Source organism: Lacerta agilis, chromosome 3 (assembly GCF_009819535.1).
Source record: "Lacerta agilis isolate rLacAgi1 chromosome 3, rLacAgi1.pri, whole genome shotgun sequence".
Taxonomy (NCBI): Eukaryota; Metazoa; Chordata; class Lepidosauria; order Squamata; family Lacertidae; genus Lacerta; species Lacerta agilis.
The window spans coordinates 88,691,049-88,714,037 of record NC_046314.1 but is presented as its reverse complement, the minus strand read 5'-3'; the positions used below and the strand labels follow the sequence as shown (position 1 = coordinate 88,714,037).

The window sequence follows — 22,989 nt, the reverse complement described above, 5'->3', positions numbered from 1 at the left end:
TAAGTTTAGTCAAAATTCAGGATGAACAATAAAGTGGTTAAAATAAGAATGCCAGAGGGAAAGTGTAAATTGCCTGCTGTTTATGCCTTTCACTAAGCATTTTCACTAGGGATTTTGGTTTCTACAGATATTTCTCAAATCATTAAGCTTAAATAGGTTCATAACAGAGATCTGGCACTACTTAAACTTAGCACTTAGGGGTAGAGTTAACACACTTAAGATTAACTTCATGGGGTAACCCTGATTTAAAGATAATTCTTTCTATGGAAGAAGTAGCTAGATTCTGGGATTTATACATTAGATGAGCTGATAGGAACAGATGGATAATTTTTACAGTTTTCTTTTTTGAGGGCCAGTTACTATTTACCAATGAGTACTGAATAACAATATTTTCATTACAGCACCTGTTGGTGTCTATTTATGGTCCATCTGTAGTGACTGCTTATATCCCAGGTGAGAGATGGGGTGGGATGCCTGTACAAGATGGTTCTGTTCTGTTTCTCAGCTGGTGGCTTGACATCTTTATGATGGGCTGTACATGTGACCTATTGTGGATTGATGTCTGCATGGCCTGGTGGCATGATAAATTGTGTATTCTTATAGTGTTCCACATACAGGATATGTCTTGAGGAAAGGTTATCGGAGTAGAAGGTGATCAAGGGGAAGGGTAGGCATTACAGAATGAGATGTTGAAGGGATGATGACAGGTGTTTGTGCCTGATATTCCTCATCAAACTCCCCCTTATTGCAGCATCAATGGATAATTTAACACTGTCCCCTTCAGTCTGCTGGTTCTTCTGCTGAATACCAGGTCAATTCGCAATAAATGCTAATCCATGATCTGAGTGTGGTTCAGCAGGCTGACCTGGTTGAGGCTGGGTCTCACCGAAACCTGAGTGAGGGCAGCCAGGTAGGCTAATATGACTCAACTCTGCCCATCCAGGTACTTAGTGCGACATCAGCCCAGAATGGAGAGACAATTCACATGCCACTATCATGTACCACCTTCTTTGGAGCAGCACTAGAGTGTCTGCATCTGACGCTGGGCTAAAGAGACCAGTTAAGGATGCTGTTGGTGTACTGCCCAACCTGCTGCTCATCAGCCTCCCTGGCTGAGCTTGTCTCAAGTGTGATGCTGGAGAACCCCAGTTCTGTAATTTTGGGTGACTTCAACATTCATGCTGAGCATGCCTCAAGCCCAGTCTGGAAGTTCATTGCTCCATGGCAGCCATGGGCCTGTCTCAAGTGGTCAATGGTCCAACGCAGAGAGCAGGAAATAGCCTTGATTTAGTCTTTTCTCCATGTGGTGTGGGAGGTTGTCTGGAAATAGGGTGGTGGTGAATATCACTTCACTGTCATGGTCAGTCCACTTCTTGGTGAGGTCTGCTCCATCCCCTTCATCATTTTGATTGCCCTTTACTGAGCCCTTTCCAGCTCTACAATATTATTTTTGAAGTGAAGCAACCAGAACTCTACACAGTATTCCAGTTGCAGCTGCACGAAAGATTTGCATTATTATCTTCATTTTGTCTTCAAAACAGTATCAATTACATACCTTTGGCTCCTCGGTCATGAATCTGTTGTAACAAATGTTTCTGTTTTATAAGTCCCTGATACCCTTATCCTTCAAGAAGTAAGCAATACACATTCTAATATTGGTTTAAAAAAATCAGAATGTTGAAGTCACAAATGAAATCCTTTCTGCTTAAGCAGATTGGGACTTTTGTAAAATTCACAAAGAAATCACACTGTGAGGGTGAGTACGATGAGGGACCCTTGCTACCAGTATTTTCTAAGTGGCATGATGTAAAAATATTTCAAATATAATAATCCTATTTTCTTCTCCATCTGAAACTGTGATTAGGAACTAGCTGGCTTGTTAAATCAATAAATGAAACTTTGATCTCTAATTCCTTGGAATCTACATTCCAAAAACCCCAGATAATTCCACTCAGTTGGCATTATCTATTTTTTTTGGTAAAAGAGACAAGAGGTGATAAAAAATGTAGATTTGTGGTGAAAATCTTCTGAAAGCCTCTGACATGTTGGAGGACTGTCCCATTATTCTTTTTTTTTTTTAAACAGAATTTATTAGCATTTTCGTAATATAACACAAACCCAACCCCACACCTACAAATACAAAAACAAATACAAATACACATAATGTCAGGATTCTTCTTCTTATTTGTATATCTTACAAAAAAAAAAAATTCTACTTCTGAATCTTGACGTTTGACTTCCCCCGCCTTTTCACCTTCGGTTTTAAATCAATATACTATTTCCTTAACAACTTTTCTCTATAAAAAAATTTAACTTTACTTAAAAATAACACAATTATCTTGATCTTTTTATTATAACCTAAATCTTAACCATATATTCTTATAACTAAACTTATTTCTTCTATCCTTTATCATGCTGCTTTTGACTTAAGATTCAATATCTCCTTACTTATTTAAAATAAACTTATAATTAACAGACTTCACACTCCGATTTCGGATACCATGACAGACCATTTGGATTATACATTTAATACTTCAACCCACTCCCCCTCTGTCCATTGTCTTTTTCTGTCTTTCACCAGAACCGGATCTCCAATTATCTTCTTCTGAGTGTCCACAGATCCAGGCATTCACAACAAACCTAGCATCGAGCTTCAGGGTGTTCATCACTTCCTTTCTGGGCTCCTCCGTACCTTTGTACCATACTTCTTCTTCTTGTAGAAATCTTAATTCCATGTCCCTTGCCCCCGAGCTGCCACCTCGGAGTCTGGATATTATAAATTTTCCCGTTCCAGGGCTGCCACCCCCAGAAATCGGTTCCTTTTCCCGGAGTTGCCCAGCCATTTCGAACCATCCTTCAAGCACCCCTCCCAGCTCTTTGCCAAGGTTTGATTCCATTGTATAAAACTTTTGAAAAGCCTCCTCTGTGGAAAGTGAGTCCTTTTTATTTATAATTCCACTCAAAACTTGCAGTTTCCGATTAAGCAGTTCCAGCTTCAAGACAGTGAGCATTTCCTCATCCTTTAAACCAGAGTTCAATACCAGTGCAAACACAAAGTCCAGCATTTTAGAAGGGAGGGTGAGTGTCAGATTTCAGTTCCTGTCTCTTCCTTCCTTTGTTTCAATTTTTTCCCACGACAGTCCAAGTCGTCGCCATTTCTCCGAAGCCGGAGTATAAAGACCAAAACTTCAAATGGAGATATTTTTCCCCAGTTAACCCCCGAAGGGAAATCTCAGCAGTCTCAGTTTTCAAATTCCAGATACTTTCTATCGATTGTTGTAGCAGCAGTCACTTAAACGGTTAATTTCTTTCACCTCCCGAAGGGAGAGAGGCGGGCTGCCTTTCTTCTTTCCCCCAGATCGTTCCAAGAATACAAAGAGTCAATCAAATACTCACAGCCACTGGGTTCTTATCAGCTCGTTAAAGACAGGTAGAACTTAGACGCTCATCACAGGCTTTGTCGCCGCATTTACATCCCGGTTGGGGCATGTCCCCTATAGCCCGGCTCCGTCGTCCCTTCACCCCCACTCCTCCTTTACAGGGGGAGCGGGGGAAGGGTTCGGAGCCACAACGGGCACAGCCGGGGAGCCCAGGGTGCGGGACGCTCTTCCCGCACCCCAACCGGAGCCCCGCTTTGCGGTAGCAGGGCTCCTAACCCCCGGGATGGGCTGGGTGCTTCGCAGCCGAAGCAGCCCACGACCACCCGCAATGGCGTCGCCGCCGGAAGTCGACTGTCCCATTATTCTATTTAGTTAAAGGCTCTGAGATGGATCCAAAAGTTCATCTCCTTCCACCAATGAAAGAGAACATTTACATCTGACCAACTAAAATAAAAGGCCATTTTAATTACTTGAGCTTAATCACTTACCTGATGATCCTGAATCTTTCTGCCAACTACTCTAAATGTATTGTTGCCAGTATGGTGATATATATGAACTCTGCTAAATCCAGTAGATCCACCAGCTGGTACCCACTTCTTATTAGCATCATCATAGACCATTACAGCAGCCCGTGCTTGGCAGATGCTCTGCTCACTGTTAAAACAAGGGAAAATAAATGATTAGAAGAGAGAAAAACAACAAGTGATGTTAAATGTCTTACATGAAAGCAAACACCTTTTCAAAATAAAGGCAACATTCTACCACTCATTTCCCATTCTGAAATGTTCATACATAGTTTCATTAGTCCAATCAGACACTGTTTCCAAACAGTTCATCTAATTCAGGGGTCCCCAAACTAAGGCCCGGGGGCCGTATGCGGCCCAATCGCCTTCTAAATCCGGCCCGCAGATGGTCTGGGAATCAGCGTGTTTTTACATGAGTAGAATGGGTGCTTTTATTTAAAATGCATCTCTGGGTTATTTGTGGGGCATAGGAATTCGTTCATTCCCCCCCCCAAAAAATATAGTCCGGCCCCCCACAAGTTCTGAGGGACAGTGGACCGGCCCCCTGCTGAAAGTTTTCTGACCCCTGATCTAATTCTTCTGAATAGGGGAGGGGGAGGGATGACCACGGTGGACCAATTTACGTCATTAAAATAATTATTATTATTATAATTATAACCCAACCTTGCAATTCATACATTTCTAACCCACTTTTCAAAGCACAAATCTTCACAAAATGGCTTATAATATTAAATTGGTATAAATACAGCTTTAAAATGACTGAAAATAAACATTGTAAATACAGCAACAACTTGGGCTCACAGTGCCTTAAGGATCATCCAGAGTAGCACTGCTAGTTATCTCTCCCCCCCCCCCAAATGTTAGAGGCCTGACTGGACGCAACAAGAAGTTCAGTATTTAGTGACACTGGTCCCAGGTTATGGAACATTCTTCCAACAGAGATTCAGTAGGCATCCTTGCTTTTAACTATTAGGCTTCTCTTGATTTATTTATTTTTAAATACAAGTAGGTCTCCAAACCATGGTTTAATCTGAATGTTCAATATGCTAGTGCAAAAAGTTCCCCACCTCCTAGTGTACCATGATGAAACAAGCTAGAATCTGGTTTGTCATGCCAACAGAACACAGGCTCCTGATTTTGTTTCCTCAAGCAAACCACAAAACGCTAGCCAGTAAGAAACCTTGGCTACCACTTATGACTTATTTGGAGTTAACAAACCAACAGCCCCAGATTCTCATTAAATCATGGTTTGTTTTAAACTAAGGTTTAATATGAGATGTGAACCAGACCTATTCAACCTGCAACTTCAGAGCACGGATTCTTCTTCCATTTATAACTGCCCACATATTCCATGACCTCTATTAATCTGGGAATATCTGGCTTTTAGCCCAGATTCCAAGGGACATAAAGCAGAGTGCGGCTCAATAGGATTTACAAAAAGGAGCATAATGTTAAAGAGCCTGCTAACATAATCTACTGGCCTGAACAAATAGCTGCTAGGTTCATCCTAGGCATTATCCAACCAGCACAGAACACATACTTGAACACCTTGTCGAATAATAGAGTACTGGAGACTGGCTGGAAATTATTCAATATGGCAGGATTCAAGTCAAACTGGGCAACTGTAAAGTAACCTGAATGTTCTTAGTCAAACCTAAAATCAAAAGTCACATTCTAATCTTTTCAGAAGACCATCTCTCACTACTACATATTTATTTATTAAATTTTATTATAATTTCCAGTGTTACATAATAACATGAAGCAAACTGAAAGCAACAATGTATTCAGAAAAAAATATGGAAAAAATAACATTAAAAAACCTTGCTATCTTGTAGGAGGATAAAATATTTTGTAAAATGAGCCATTAACCTACAGATTTATGTTGACAGCACCTCAGGCAGTTTTCAGCATATTCATCCCCCTGCCCCAAAAATTTAAATAGCAGTATAAACTTCCCATATATTTAGTTGTCATGTCTTAAAATATTTGTCTGAATTTGTTTCATTATAATATTTAAACCACACTAAATACACATTTGAAATATGTCAGTTGAACCATTTTTTTGCATATAAATTTAACATGAAATGCTATTTTGATTTGTTCTCCAAATATAATTTAAATAAAAATGTTAACACAGGCTGTATCAATTAAGGGCAGCATTTAAAAAAAATTTCTAGAAAACCACCACATTACTCTATACTGGGGGTGGGGGGGTATAACATTCAGCTATTTTTTTAAGTATAGATCATTTATTCGGTATAATTTTGAAGTATAAACAACCCATTCAAATTCTGCTCTTCCCCGCTAGAAAGCATCCACTATGACATGGGAAAAACAGGACTAAAAATACAATAGAATCAGATATCAAAAATGAAACATAAAAACAATGACTACATAGCTCATCCTCAAAGAAACTGCATGGACATCTGCTTCATGAGTGAGACAAATTAGCTTGTGGTGTTTGACGCATACTTTCCCAGCTGTTATTTGGATAGCTCTTTTTTTAGATACAACAACCGTACTTCTAGATCCAACAGAAATGCCCAGTGTAAAATGTCCTTTCTTGAAACACTTGGGAAAAGTTAAGTCAATGTACTTCAGTGATGTACACTGAAACCAGACCATTTGCACAGTCCTAAAACATAACTCAGATCATGGTTGTTGAATAAAAATGAGAAGATAGCTTGCTAGTTTAAGAGAACACAAGCACTAGAGTCAGTGCATAGATGAGCATTATGAACATCAAAAGAGTGAGGTATTTTCTCTATCACAAACTATGTTAATCTATCTTTAAACATTTGTTACAGCACAATCCTAGACATGGTCTACTCACAAGTAACTCCTAGTGTTAAAAGGGGCTTATTCCCAGGTAAGTGGGTACAGGATTGCAGCATGTTAAAACTAAAGTGTTGGTGGAGGAAAAAGAGGTCACAAATTATCCTGGATTGGGGTTATTTATGAAGATTTAGGATATTATCTAGAAAACTATAACCTGTTTTATATAGCAGCCTTGCAGCAAGACAGTCATCTCTTCATATTTAACTGGCTTACTGAAATAAACCCGAACAGAATTAGTCAAGACTGGAGCAATTTTAAAGTGTATTTAAAAAAATATTGTAATATTTGTTAAAGAGGAAAGTTTTTGGAAGAAATTGAGGCTTAGGTGTGTATTTAGAATTGGAAATATTTAGAAAATAGTTAGTAAAGTTAGATAATGATAGAGAAAGAATGTAAATTAGAGGATTTGAAATAAGAATGTTTAAAATGAGTTGAAAGACTGCTAAAGATGTATTATAATGAAATCAGCAAAGAGGAAGTCATGAAACAAAGTGAGAAAGGATAAGAAAGTTTTTATATATGTTTTTAGTAATGAGATATATTTCTTCTTGTTATAAAAAATAAGTTTTAATTGTTTCAATATGTGAAAATTAATAAAAAAATTATTGGGGGGGGGGGAATTAGTCCAGATCACCCACCAACATAAATACAGCAGCTCTGTTGTACTAATACTGTAAGTGAGCAGCTAGAGCTTGTGGTTTGTTGTAGAAGCCTTTTAAGCAGTGGGCACCAGCATGCTACTAATCTGTGTTAAACCATAGTTATTTTCTAATGTTATGTGCAAATTGGACAGGGTTCTCGAAGCGACTAGCATGAGTTTGGCCAAACTGCGGGAGGCAGTGAAAGATAGGCGTGCCTGGCGTGCTCTGGTCCATGGGGTCACAAAGAGTCGGACACAACTGAACAACAATGTGCAAACTGCATTCCAATGTTAAATGCTGGTTCCTGACCAAAGAGCTCACCATGTTGACTAGGTTACCTTCTCTGGCATTTAAGATCTTAAGCAGATACTCAGTGGAAAAGCATTTAGGGGCATGTTAGTGATATCTCCATCACAATTCTGATGCAGATATTGGACGCAAAACACACATTATGCCACTTGCCTTACTCAGACTTTATACCCCCTCTATACTTGGTACAAAGTAGAAGTTATTTTAGTTAAGGCTGTTGCTAGAGTGCACCAACGTATGTCAGCTGTGTTATTTATTGCAAAGGTATTTAGTCTCTTCATGCTATAAATGGAAAAACCAAATCAATAACCCCAGAGTATTTGCACCGTCACCAATAGACAACATGAAGCCTAGCTAGACAAGACAAGAATACTTAATTAGTTTTTCCAGAGGGAATTGCAGTTTGAGAACTAAATCAAAATGTGCAAGCACAATGACTGAGAGCTTTCAATGCACAGTGTATGAAAATGGGGTATTGGAGAAAATGCAGTATTTTACTGGTATGCAGTTTGTTGGAGCCTCCTGCCCTAACTCCTGTTCTGAATCCTTTTTATACACGTAATATAATATAATATAATATAATATAATATAATATAATATAATATAATATAATATAATATAATATAATATATTACATATCAGAGCTACTCATTCATTACCCTGCTGGATGGGAGGGAAACCAGACCTTTGGTTGATTAACATCCTATACCCTTTTAAATGTGTTGTGGAACCATGAGCTAGTTTTCAATTCATTTTTACTCAGAGTAGAACCACAGGAATTAATGAGCTAGGTTAGGCCCATTATTTTCAACAGGTCTACTCTTAACTTTAGTAGAATGCCACCCATGATTTACAATAAACAAAATGTATCGATTAAAGGGTAAATCAATTCAAAGTCGCTTTTTCTTTGCCTTTTCAGTTGTAGTTTTTCCTCTAGGGAAATGATGTTATAGATTATGCTACTGTTATATAAACTGAAGATTTGTGTTCCTAACAAAATAATTTACTGTGCTAGTTAAATGTAAGATTTATTTGGATTTAGTTATAAATGGCATTACTAAGATAGTAACAGTTCAATCTTAAACACTTACTTTGTTTGGAAAACCAATAATGACTCATTTTCTCTTTTTAAAATGTTTTTGGAAAACAGCATGCTTTAAGCAACTAAGATACAAAATTATATTGGTACAAAAACCTAGTCCGTCCGTCCCCTTAGCACACAGCCCATTTTTTTTCTTTAAAAACATTTTATCTATGATGCAAAGAGAAACCAGATCAACCTTTCTGTTTATCCTAATAACAAGAAAACCAGTAGTACCTGAAAAGTTCAAGTACTGTTCAGTAAAAAATGACTTCCACCATTGATCCTAAAAGGTTCAAAAGGATAAATATAACTATCTTACAAGTACTTGGAGAAAAGGCATCATGTGGGATATCAGTCACTCCCTTGTGTTTGTCATAAAGTCACATATGCAGGAGCATCTTCCAAATGTATCTTTAATTCTTATTTTGTTAATTGTTTTGTAGTCCTCAAGCTATTCATGCTAAAAATAGTTTGCTACATATAAAAAAAACTACGTGCAACAATTAATTTCTTTCCACTTGTTATCAGAAAGAGAGATCAACCTCTTTTCAACAACAATTTAAATTAATTTAAAAGTTTGCATTATCTTTCAGAAGCAGAATTTCTGTACGTTTTATCACAAACAAGAGCTATGGTGTGTACTTACATTGCTACAGGCAGCTGGAGCACAGCCAAGGGTATATCTGCCAGTTTCATTGTTTGCTGCTCTTTGTCAGACAATCTTAAGATTCTCATAGTAAATGTATAACCCCCCGCAATGGATATTTCTCAAGACTTTTGAGTGCTCAACTAGACTAGAAGCTTGAAAGTAGTGTCCCAATTTCTAATTAAGTCAGAGAGTAGTCTTGCAAGAATGTAACTGGTCCCTAAAATAAACATGCCACTGAAATCTTAGCCATATGCTAAAATTCTTTTCCTTCCTGAACTCATTCTCTAAATGTAGTAGGTAACAGTGAAGTGTATGCAGGACTCAACTGGAGAAACTTTTACCAAGCTACTACAAAGTGACTATCACCGGCATTCAGGCAAGGGCGTTTTCTTCTGCATAAAGTGTTATGAAGGAATACAAGCAGAAAAGTGGGCATGGAAGATTTCACAGGTTGTGCAGAAAAGATCGATGAGCACAATGCATCCATCCCAGCAATTTTGTTTAAGGGCAAGTTAAAAATACCTTTAAAAATAGAGCAGCACAGACAGGTCCTACTCCTGCAAAATCATTCCTCAACTGTTTAATCATGGTATTTCTCCAAAGGAAATCATTCCACATCGCTCCTTCATATGGGAAAGATTACACCGAAACAGTCCTACTGAATTCAACTCGATCCGCAAGAAATTAAAATACACAAATCTATATCTGACTGCCTCTCCCAATACGAACCTATCCGGACCCTTCATCTGAGGGCATTCTCCATGTGAGGGATGTTCACCAAGAGCAAAGCCTTTTGGGTTGGGACTCCCTAGCTGTGGAATTCTCCCCAGTAAGGTCTAAAAGGAGGTCATCATTAACCTCCTTTTAGCACCAAAATAAAACTCATATTTTATCCCAGGCATTTGATGGGAGTATGACAAGCTGGTTGACAGCCTATTTGATAAGAATGTCCTTGCTGTTGAATTTTTTGTTGTTTTTCTTTGATGGAATGATTTTATCAAAACTGATTTTATCGAAACTTCAGCTGCTTTAGAACGCAGCTGCAGTTGGTCCAAAATGCAGATACTGTACTGCTGATGAGATGATCAGACCACCTGGCAGGATCTTACTGGTCATAAGGGTGAGGGCCCTTTTACGTGGTGACCCTGTGACTCTGGAAGTCCCTCTCGGTAGAAAAGCAATCAAATGCCCTGGCTGCAAGGATTTTGGAAGAACTTTTTTCTTACTTGCCTTCCATGTTTTGTTGTTTGGACTATGGCTATTCTCTGCTATTCTACTGGATTTTCGGGAGGGGGGTGTTGGGGGGCATTTCTATTTCTTTTGTAGAGTCATGTTTTTCTGTATGTTATATTTTATTGTTGTAAGCCACTTTTAGCAGGCCCCACCTAGAAATGTTTTAAAATAAACAAACTCCCATCAACCCCAGCCACGTACAGAGCACCAAGTTTTGGAAGACTGGTCTAGTCTTGGGCAGAACTGTCTGCCCTCTTTGATCACTAGGTGCCCTTAGCCTGCAAGAAAGCAATGGGCCATCATATCACATGACAGTTACTTCAGGCAAGTGCTTATTTTTTGTGACATCAAAACTTGCATGGGTGTTTGAATATGAGCACAATATGCAATCCATCAAGTATGCTATTTTTAGCATTTAAAAATGCTTATGAATAAAACTATTAATAGTGCAGGAAATTTTATTACTATATGTTAGGGACGTCCAACTCCCGAGAGACTGCAATCTACTCCCACAATAAAAAACTGGCAGTGATCTACCAATTTTTTTTGGGGGGGGGAACCAAAGTTGTTGATCTTTTTTTAGGGGAGCAAGTCCGAGTTGTTGAGCTTTTCAACTCCATCCGCCGCTTTTGTGATTGTGCGCGAGCAAAGGACAGGGCAAGGGGGCAGGGCGGATGTTTTTTCTCTCCCACGGAGGAAATTAATTGAGCCACTAGCTGCCAGGGATTGACCAGTCGATCCAGGTCAACCCGCTGGACATCCCTGTATATGTTAAAAAGAAGCATCTAACAGATTCATTTTTGGCTGCAAAGGTTCTGGCACTCACCTACTATCAAAGGACAGCTTCACAATACAATGAATGCTCACTACATGTTGCAATGCTGAACACTAATGCTTGAAGGCAAGCTTATGGCAAACAAGTAAATATGTGCTTGCCAAGCATCTGCTTGCTACATATCAGCTACTTCATGATGTTCATCCTGGGAACTTGCTGCAGAATAAGCAGGATACATATTAGACAACAAATCCTATTATGGGAATACCAGCCGGTATTCTAAGGCACCCTGGAATTGTGATGCATTAAACCACATTTCAGTGTACTCAGTCTTGCCTTTCACTTTCTTGAAACAAACTCTGAGCAAGCTGTACAGAAAAGCTTCCAAGATACACACGTACCTTGGTTCTGGAACACCTTGTGACTCGAACATTTAGCCTCCCGAACACCGCAAACCTGGAAGTGAGTGTTGCAGTTTTCGAACAATTTTGGAAGCTGAACTTCTGCGGTTTCTAATTGAGTGCAGGAAGCTCCTGGAGCCAACTGGAAGCGGCACCTTGGTTTTTGAATGTTTTCGGAAGTCGAACAGACTTCCATAATGGATTATGTTCGAGAACCAAGGTACGACTGTACCTACCATGTTAGAGCAGCATTACTATTCATGCATTAAGTCTATGCAATCTCTGTCAGAACTCTGCCATAACTAATTTCCATGGAGCAATTTTTGAGAAATGACTTAATTTCTCTCACAGTCATCACTGCTCAGTATACGCATAGAATATATGGGGCGGGGGGACATGTATTGTGTCTGGTGCAGATTTAGAGGGTACACAGAGGGCTGCACAGAAGAGGAGATGAATAAAAAAATCTGTTGTGCAAGCTGGATACAACCCTTAGTTCTTGAACGTCTAAGACAGTAATCTAGATTCCCCCACCCCCAAACAAGGGGTTAGTTACACACTATAGACAGGCAAACTCTTAAGAGATAGCATTGAAACAGTTTACCATTGTAGCAGATCACTTTACAACAGGAATATGTGTTGTTTTCAAGTGCTTAAGCACAATTGTTACTCTTCTACAAGAACCGTAGAAGTAATTTAAGACTTACTGGTGGAATTTTTTTAAAAAGAAAAATTGTCTTTCTTCATATACAAATAGAATAATGTATGGAGTGTGCATGCCACCTACCTAAATGTTATAAATCACTTGTGTAGAACAGCTCTTGGGGAGCAAGAATGCCGTATCAATCAGCAAGTGCTCTTAAGCTTTCTAAAAAATTCTATTTGCTAAATAGTAAATAATTGTAGACTAGGTCATTTTTCTTAACCTGTTTGCTAATCATCTGTATGTTGTTGTTTTTTTAGCATTCACCAGATATTTTAAAGGAGAACTGTTTCGTCTCTTGCACTGAAGAACCACCATTCATATTATTAATTAATGCTATGTTATGAAAAGCTTTGCACAAATTGTGAAGTGAGAATCAGTACAAACAAGGAGGCAGGGGGGAAAGCCTTAAAAACAGATGCAAGATATTCAGTGAAGACTGCAAAACATACCAGATGGCAGGAGCTAGCCTTGAAGCTCCTCCCAGTATCTTGACAGCTAAAAGGGGTAAAAAGCCCACAATGGCTAGCACCACCTTTTAGCGAGTACTACACGGGTGGCACTGTGGTCTAAATCACTGAGCCTAGGGCTTGCCGATCAGAAGGCTGGCGGTTCGAATCCCTGTGACGGGGTGAGCTCCCGTTGCTCGGTCCCTGCTCCTGCTAACCTAGCAGATCGAAAGCACATCAAAGTGCAAGCAGATAAATAGGTCTGGCTGGAAGGTAAACGGCGTTTCCGTGCGCTGCTCTGGTTCGCCAGAAGCGGCTTAGTCATGCTGGCCACATGAGCAGAAGCTGTCTGCGGACAAACACTGGCTCTCTCGACCTATAGAGCGAGATGAACGCCACAACCCCAGAGCCGTCCGCGACTGGACCTAATAGTCAGGGGTACCTTTACCTTTACCTTTACTTGATTCAACTAGGACAGTCAAAAGTGGCTCCACTGTAGTTCTCTATCCTCCTGCTGGCTATAGGCTCTCCGAGAGACTAACAGTTCTTGAAGGGGAAATAATTTTGCTTAACTAGTGTCAAACTGTATGGGTATGTTATTTTATTTCAAAAATGGAAAGACCACCCTTCATCTAGGACTGGGCAGTATCTGGTTTTCAACAACATGATATACCACCAGCTAAACAATGTGATATGCCAATATATCACAATGTCTGAAATATAATGGAGCTATGTAGAGGCACTGGCTGGCTTCACGGTCCCACCCCCCCCACCCCGCTTGTGATTTTTGTCTGAGATCTTCAGAACTTGAAGAAGCTGCTCTCCCAGACCACATTAACTTACTGGGTATGTAAGGGATAAGGCAAGTCTCTCAATCTGCATTCCAGATCTTTATTGTCATTATTATTAGCACAGCATCTGCTAATGAACATTTTGATGATGCTCCAGTAAGAAACAGTAGTCCTAGTACACATGCTGCAGCACCCTTAATGAAGGTCAAACAGGTGCTGGGGAGCCTTATGTTCCATAATATAAGAAAGGTGGGCTATAAATCACCACACATAAATAGTAAAAAGTAATGGTGACTGGAAGTGTTCCACACAACATATCAACCGTTTTCATCTATTTAAAAAATGGTACAAATTGATGTTATTATCTACAAGGTGCCTGAATTCAGTATACAGATGGTGCCGATTTTGCACAGGGGTTCCATTCCTGGCCCCTGCGCACGTCAGCAGAGCATGCATAAGCCTGTTCCGCCCTCTTCTGTGTCCCAAAGGACCCACACATCCCCTGTCTTGTGTCAACTGGAAAAGCGCAAAATGGTTGCAGCCTGTACTTAAATGAACACCTTTCCTCATAGGAACTCTCCCATTGGCTGAGATTGAGGGAAGGTTCGGGCTTCCGGCGGCTGACGCCATTATGGGTGGTCGTGGGTTGCTTCGGCTGCGAAGCACCCAGTTCATCCCGGGGGTCAGGAGCCCTGCAGCCGCATAGCGGGGCTCCGGTCGGGGTGCGGGAAGAGCGTCCCGCACCCTGGGCTCCCCGGCTGTGCCCGTTGTGGCTCCGAACCCTTCCCCCGCGCCCCCTGTAAAGGGGGAGTGGGGGTGAAGGGACGACGGAGCCGGGCTATAGGGGACATGCCCCAACCGGGATGGAAATGCGGCGACAAAGCCTGTGATGAGCGTCTAAGTTCTACCTGTCATTAAGGAGCTGATAAGAACCCAGAGGCTGTGAGTAATTGATTGACTCTTTGTATTCCTGGAACGCTCTGGGGGAAAGAAGAAAGGCAGCCCGCCTCCCTCCCTTCGAGTGGGGAAAGAGATTAACCCTTTAAGTGACTGCTGCTACAACAATCAATAGAAAGTACTTGGAATTTGAAAACTGAGTCTGTTGAGATCTCCCTTTGGGGGTTTGTTGTTCAGTCGTTCAGTCGTGTCCGACTCTTCGTGACCCCATGGACCACTTTGGGGGTTAACTGGGGAAAAAATATCTCCGTTTGAAGTTTTGGTCTTTATACTCCGGCTTCGGAGAAATGGCGGCGACTTGGTTTGTCGTGGGAAAAAATTGAAACAAAGGAAGGAAGAGACAGGAACTGAAATCTGATACTCACCCTCTCTCTTAAAATGCTGGACTTTGCGATTGCACTGGTATCGAACTCTGATTTAAGGGACGAGGAAATGCTCACTATCTTGCAGATGGAATTGCTTAATCGGAAACTACAGGTCTTGAGTGGAATTATTCATAAAAAGGATGTACTTTCCACAGAGGAGGCTTTTCAAAAGTTCTACACAATGGAATCAAGCCTTGGCAAAGAGCTGGGAGGGGCGCTTGGAGGATGGTCTGAAATGGCTGGGCGAACCCGGGAAAAGGAACATGAAACGGGAAAATTTACAATATCCAGACCCCGAGGTGGCAGCTCGGGGGCAAGGGACATGGAATTAAGATTTTTAAAAGAAGCAGGAGAAAAAGAATCGGAGGAGCCCAGAATGGAGATGAGGAACGCCCTGAGGCTCGATGCTGGGTTTGTTGTGGATGCTGCCTGGATCTGTGGTCACTCAGAGGAAGACAATGGGAGATTTGGCTGTGGAGAAAGACAGAAAAAGACAATGGATAGAGGGGGAGTGGGTTGAAGTATTAAATGTATAGTCTAAATGGTCTGCCATGGTATCCGAAATCGGAGTGTGAAGTCTGTTAATTACAAGTTTATTTTAAATAAGCAAGGAGATATTGAATTTTAAGTTAAAAGCAGCATGATAAAGGACAGAAGAAATAAGTTTAGCTATAAGAATATTTGGTTATGATTTAGGTTATAATGCAAAGACTGAGATAAGTATGTTTTCTTTTTTAAGTAAAGTTAAATCTTTTTATAGAAAAAAGTTGTTAAGGAAATAGTATATTGAATTAAAACCGAAGGTGAAAAGGCGGGGGAAGTCAAACGTCAAGATTCAGAACTAGAATTTTTTTTGTGTAAGGTATATAAACAAGAAGAAGAATCCTGACTTTATGTGTATTTGTATTTGTTTTTGTATTTGTAGGTGTGGGGTTGGGTTTGTGTTATATTATGAAAATGCTAATAAAATTTTGTAAAAAAAAAAAAAAGAGATTGAGGGAAGGTTCCTCCCTTCATTCGCATGAGACTACAGGACATTGCCTCCCGTGTAGAAGTTAAATCCGCAGCAGAACCAAGACAAACTTTACTACAACCCAACCACGATTCAGGAGACAGAAAACATTCCGACATGTGTCTGTACTGTACTTATTATACAGTAGTAATAGAGGCAGTGTAGTATAGTGGGTAAGACTAGTACCTGAGAGACCATGTTTCAAATCCCAACTCAGCCATAAAGATCACTGGTTGACCTTGGGCCAGTCACTGCCTCTCAGCCTAACCTACCTCACAGGGTTGTTTGGGGGATTAAATAAAGAGAGGCATGTATACTACTTTGTCCACTTTGGAAAAAAGATGGGATGAAATAAATAAATAAATAAATAGTGGTACCTCTGGTTGCGAACGGGATCCGTTCCAGAGCCCCGTTCGCAACATGAGCAACACGTAACATGAAGCGCTGAATCTGCGCATGTGCGCGACATGATTCTGCGCATGTGCGAAGCTCGATTTAGTGCTTCTTCGCATGCGCCGAACCCGGAAGTAACCCGTTCCGGTACTTCCGGGTTCGGCGCGTTCGTAACCTGTGCTGAACGCAACCCATGGCTAGCGTAACCCAAGGTATGACTGTAATATACTTTAGATTTTGTACTGTTGGGGTTTTTTGGTATTTAGTTTCTATTGTAAGCTGTTTTGGATACCGCTTGGGGTAAATTAAGCAGCAAGGGTATTTTAAAATCTTAAAACGTTCACCGCTTCTTAAAGCTAATGCAATCAGGTCTTCTGCTCATACTGACTTTTCATAAATAGAGCTCTCATTTCTATCATTCCAGGGCTAGATAAAAAGCAGTAGTTATTCAATGTGTGCATACAGATGAACACATTTAAAATCAGCTCTTGAAATGTCAAATTTCATAATGGCACCGTCTGTGCCTTTTCTATTGTGCAGTTTCATTTAATTGCTATGGCACATATCTCTAAGTTCCAAACCAGCACAGTATCCCAATGCCCTTATGCCACAGAAAGTTGTTCAAAATGCATCTACAATTTTTAGACAACATCAAATATAGAATTATTGTTATGATAAGCAAGTCTCAACAGCTCAGTTAAGAAGTCGGCCAAACCATGGTTTGACCCTCAGAAATATGCTCCCACTAACCACAGTTAGTAGTGCCTGGCGTGCTCTGGTCCATGGGGTCACAAAGAGTTGGACACGACTAAACAACAACAAACCACAGTTAGCACACAGGGTACCACCCAAACCAGAATTAGAAATCCTTTTTGAATCAACATTGGAGGAATATAATTTGTGGAGTTTAGTTTTCAGAGCTAAGTATTTTTATTTTTAATTATTTATAGAAAATATTTGTAACAGTTTACAACAATATAAAATAAAACATATTTAAAACAACCAAATAAAAATCAAAAAGTAAAAAATTGTCCAGTAGCACCTTATAGACCAACTAAGTTTGTTCTGGTATAAGCTTTCATGTGCATGCGCTTATACCAGAACAAACTTACTGGTAGTTTGTCTGTAAGGTGCTACTGGACCATTTTTAAATTTTTATTTCAATGGCGTCAGACCAACACAGCTGCCTACCTGAACTTAAAACAACCAAGATATCCAATTCACCTAAAGAACACACAACTAGCACACCATCAAAAATATCCCACCTAGCTCTGACAAACTGCACTCAGAAGCCTAGATTAGCCCCCAAAGGTTATGATGCAAATAATAATAATAATAATAATCTGCAGTTCAGGAAGTACAGGAAGGAAACAGAGGGAGAAGCAAAAGGGGGAGAAGCAGCCGATCATGAGGCACATTCCTATATATTGAGCCAATAGTTTCAAGGTGCATGTTTTAGCAATCCACGTTACAGTCCAAGCATTCAATTGTATGCATCCTTTCGATGAGCAGCAGTATTATTATTTTTAAACTCACACTTTAATGACAAACTCTCTGCTTCATGACCACAGGAAATAACCTATATTACATCATCATTTGAATTATGGTGCTGGAGGAGACTCTTGAGAGTCCCATGGACTGCAAGAAGATCAAACCTATCCATTCTCAAAGAAATCAGCCCCGAATGCTCACTAGAAGGACAGATCCTGAAGTTGAGGCTCCAGTACTTTGGCCACCTCATGAGAAGAGAAGACTCCCTAGAAAAGACCCTGATGTTGGGAAAGATGGAGGGCACAAGGAGAAGGGGATGACAGAGGATGAGATGGTTGGACAGTGTTCTCGAAGCTACTAACATGAGTTTGGCCAAACTGCGGGAGGCAGTGGAGGATAGGGGTGCCTGGCGTGCTCTGGTCCATGGGGTCACGAAGAGTCGGACACGACTGAACAACTGAACAACAACAACAACAGCAACAACATCTACCACTGAATTATATGTAATTGGCAATGCTAGTAAAGACCATACTACTGACTCACTCCACTAGTGAGGCATATGGCCAATATTCTTTTAGAGGGATTACCATTCAATTATTTCCATGCGGACTTGAACAGGAAGTATTTTATCACTTCAGAGGCTGTTAACGGCTGTAACCTTCTAAGACAAAAATGGACTCCCACAGAAGGTGGTGGAGGTTTTTAAGCAGAAGTTGGGTGGCCATCTGTCACAGATGCCTTAGTTGAGATTCCTGCATTGCAGGGGGTTGGACTAGATGACTAGAAGGGGGATACCTTCCAAATCTACAATGCTATGTTTCTATGACCTTGCTCACATTTGCTTATGTAAGTGCTTTTCAAGTTGAAACTGGGGAATCCTGGAGTTCTTTGGAAGCTTATCAGGGAATCATCTATGACTCAATCAATACTGGCAGAAAGACACTTCTGAAGACAGGCTTGTCCACTGCTACTAAACATTCCCTACAATGTAGATAAAAATGGCTGAAAAGATACAACCAATTGTATAGTGTGCATGTCTGTTTGTTTAAACATTTCACTGAATGTACATGTACATCCAGCTATTCTATCCAGCTTAAGAGATTCCTATCAGGCCCACTTAATTGTTAAAGCATAACTAATCTGTGTTACGTGGCCCCGGGTATGCATTCTTATGGATCATTGAAATTTTCCTATTTTAGACTATGCAAGACTGACATCAGCATATTCCGCCTCAAAGCATGAAACCCAAAACTGTTTGCAAAATGCTGGGGTTCTGTTACAAATGACAAGAGGACAGGATTCCCTGGAAGTGGAAGACAGAGAATTTGAAAACCAGTTTTAAAGTGACAAACAATATCTACCCTATTCAAAGAGACATATTGGTTTCAAGAAAATGCATTAACCCTTGGGGCCCCTTCCAACTCTACAATTAGATGATAAACCAACAAAGGAAAGATATGACAAATATGAACAGCACTAGTTTCAAAACATATTCTTGGGTGTTCCAAATGCACTTAAAAATCACATTTAAACACACACACACACACACACACACACACACACACATTATGCCCTACTCGGTAGGGCCTAATCTCTGACAATTCTCCAGTTACACTAGCTCACACACTGGAAGACTTCACTCAATCTGGCCCATCATTGTTTATTTACATATTATTACATTTATATTCCATTTTTCCTTCAAGGTGGTGTGCATGGTTCATCTTCCCCCATCTTCTCCTCATAACAACCCTGTGAGGTAGGGTTAATCTGAGAGACAGTGACTGGTCCAAGGTCATCCAGTGATCTTCATGGCTGAGTGACATTTTGAACCCTGATCTCCCAGGAGGCCCTAGTCTACTATTTTATTTTATTTTATTACTTTGTTATATTTCAGGTGGCTCTCATGCAGAAGAACCATAGCAAATCCTTCCCCAACCTATCCTGGGCACAAATTGGTGGCCACCACTGCCTCCTGTGGGAGTCAGTTCTATAGTTTAACTATGGAGAAGCACTTTCTTTTATCCACCTGAATCTTCTAACACTCGGCTTCATAGGGTGTCCAAAAGATCTAGTGTCATGAGAGAGGGAGAAAAACTTTTTCTATCTACTTTCTCCAAGCTGCACATAATTCTCTATACTTCTATCATGTTGCCTCTTACTTGCCTTTTTCTAAATTGAAAAGTCCCAAAAGTTACAAGCTTTCTTCACAGGGGAGTTGCTTTATACCCTTGATAATTTTGGTAGCTCTTTCTGAAACTTTTACAACTCTAGAATATCCTTTCTGAGGTGAGGCGAGCAGGACTGTACAAAGTATTCCACATGTGGTCGCACCATAGATCTGCTATTTTCAGTCACCACGCACTGGGTTGACATCTTCATCGAACAATCTACTATGACCCCAAGGTTCCTGGAGGTTCACCTTCAGTTCAGACCCCATGAGTATATATGTGGAATTAATGCTTTTTGTCCCAACATGCATTATTTTACACTAGTTCCGAATGAATTGCATTCACCATTTTACCAACAATTCACTCAGTTTGGAGAGGTCTTTTTGGAGCTCTTCGTGATCTCTTTTTTCTTTTATTGACTCTGAACAATTTAGTCACCAAACTTGACCACCTCACTGCACGCTCCTAATTCTAGATCATTTATGAACAAGTTAAAAAGCACCGGCTTCAATACCAATCCTTGTGGGCCTCAACTTCCTACTTCTCTCCATATTTCCCCTTCATCAATTTTACTTCCTACATGCACCCCATCTTCTTATAACCATCATGACATTCCCAATATCCTACGCCACCTCAATATTTAACAAATGTAACTACTGTAAACTCACACAGTTCAGGAACAGTCCACAGCACAAGCCACCACCACCCCAAAAAGATATTGGAAGGTCTGGTTTATTCCAGCAATCCTCATTGTAATCACAGGCCTAGCAGGCCTAACTATTACAGCTGCCAGCTTTAAATGTTAAGTGTATTAGCTGTACAATCTTGTGTATTGCAAAGCAAGCCTCACTCAGTTTAGTGTGGCTTACTCAAAGGTAGTAGGTGAAGGTTATACGACTGCAGCCTATGGCATCATTAGAAAGAACCGTTTAAAAGGCTATTTGTAGGGTACATGCTGAGAGAATGTGAGTTAGCAACAGCCAAGACTCCATCATAGCAGGTCTATCATAGCACAATGTAGAATTTGGTGTGCTTTTAAACCAAGTTTTTATTTTCTCAGGGAGCACAAAGAGCTTACAATAAACAATGCAGCATAATGCCAATTATCCAAATAAGGCATTACTGGCGTAAATTGATACTCTGAAACACTCTTTTTTTCTGCCAATGCTCCATGTATCCGATTAAGCCTTTCTACGTTCCACAGCAATGATGCCAGCTGCATTTGCTTCTAAGTGCCTCTAGAAAGTCAGGTTCTAATCTTGCCAATTTCATCTGAATATCTCATGGTTTAAATCACAAATTACAGATGCCATGAGAAACTCCATCACAATTACAGGTTAAGAACAAACTACACATTACCCTAAACACACCTCAAACGGTCAATGCTGGAGGCGGAAAAACAAAGAGCATTAATTTTAAGATGGAATTTGGCTGGGTGGCTGGGTAGAGGACAGTAATAGAAACCTCTGGTTGAGAGAAAGCCAGAATGCTCTCCTTTCCTCCAGTCAACAGACTTTTGGCATTGCTCCTTAGGTTACTGAAACTGGGAGAGCTAGATTCGCCACTCCAAGTCTGACCCATTTTTGTCAAGAATCCATCCACCAGCACAGTTCTGCCATGAACTTGCTAAAACAGAAAATGCTAAATTAATATTATATTATTTATTAGACTTGTGCATCACCTATGCCAGAGCTTCAAGGCAACTTTCAACAAACAAGTAAGAAGAAAAATTAAAAATTACATAAATATAATTACATCTCATAAAATCAATCATCACATAACTACAATCACTACATAAAACTATTGGTTAGAAAATTCTACCTCATACAACTCCCCCTCAAACCCAGCATCCCTGCTGTAGATGCTGACAATGGAATCTTTTGCCAAAAGTTTGGAAAAGTGAAGTATTAATCACAAAGAAAAAATTCCATATTGTCAGTGATACTGCAGAGAGGTATTTTAAAACTTTAGGTCTCTGATCAATTGCTGCAGCACAGTGAAGAGTTTCTTGTTACCAGCATTTGCACTACATCATATTTAACATATTACAGTAACTCCAGAGTGAAGAATCGCCTTACAACTTTGAGAAGAGTAAAGGCAATATATGATTTAGCCCAAAGTAAGAAATAGTTTCATTTACCTATTGCACTTTCCAAATCTCTATTTTGATGATAAGAGACTATTATTTCTAGGTTGCAGATCATATTCCCCAAGTCATGAGACTGAATAATTGCAGATTTGGTTGCTGAGGCAGCAGTACAAACAGTGAGAATCCCATAAAGGAATTAAGCTGTTCCAAACAGGCTCATTTGCTATCATGAGGCATTTCACAAACTGTACATATTCCTATTTCCATGTGACATATTGACCCAGTTCAGATCATCCCCATCCAAATGCAGTCACTTGCTATAAAGTGGTCCACAAAACTTTACTTAACTAATACAGCACAAAGAATAGAATTTAATTGGAGAGACACAAGTTGGATTGGCAGTGCTTTGAAGGGAACCTAACTGCAAAAATAAATAGCTTATTGTTCCTTAGTCACAAATGAGGGGGATTTTCGGAGCAGGGGCAGGGAGAACAGTGCCAGGCTTTCAAGCCCTAGAACAGTTATAGCAACAATTTTCTCTCCAAAACTGCAAATCAGTTCTTGCACATCATGTTCAAATATATAAAAGGATGTCATATAGAGGAGGGAGAAAAGTTGTTTTCTGCTGCTCCAGAGAAGCGGACACGGAGCAGTGGATTCAAACTACAAGAAAGAAGATTCCACCTAAACATTAGGAAGAACTTCCTGACAGTAAAAGCTGTTCAACAGTGGAATTT

The 22,989-nt window shown here is 40.1% G+C and overlaps 1 protein-coding gene across 5 annotated transcripts in view; it reads right to left on the bottom strand.

The window, feature by feature from the left end:
* Positions 1-22,989, bottom strand: part of ENAH (ENAH actin regulator) — a 75,312-nt gene that overhangs the window by 30,603 nt on the left and 21,720 nt on the right. For 3 of the 5 annotated variants that reach the window (XM_033144675.1, XM_033144680.1, XM_033144681.1), the window contains exons 1-2: positions 9,423-9,526; positions 3,869-4,034 (exon numbers count right to left, since the gene is read on the bottom strand). In XM_033144675.1, coding sequence (XP_033000566.1) covers positions 3,869-4,034; positions 9,423-9,511 — 255 coding nt within the window. In that variant the 5' untranslated portion in view covers positions 9,512-9,526. Of the gene's footprint in view, positions 1-3,868; positions 4,035-9,422; positions 9,527-22,989 lie in introns of those variants that run through there. The other 2 variants (XM_033144677.1, XM_033144676.1) reach the window with 1 other exon arrangement.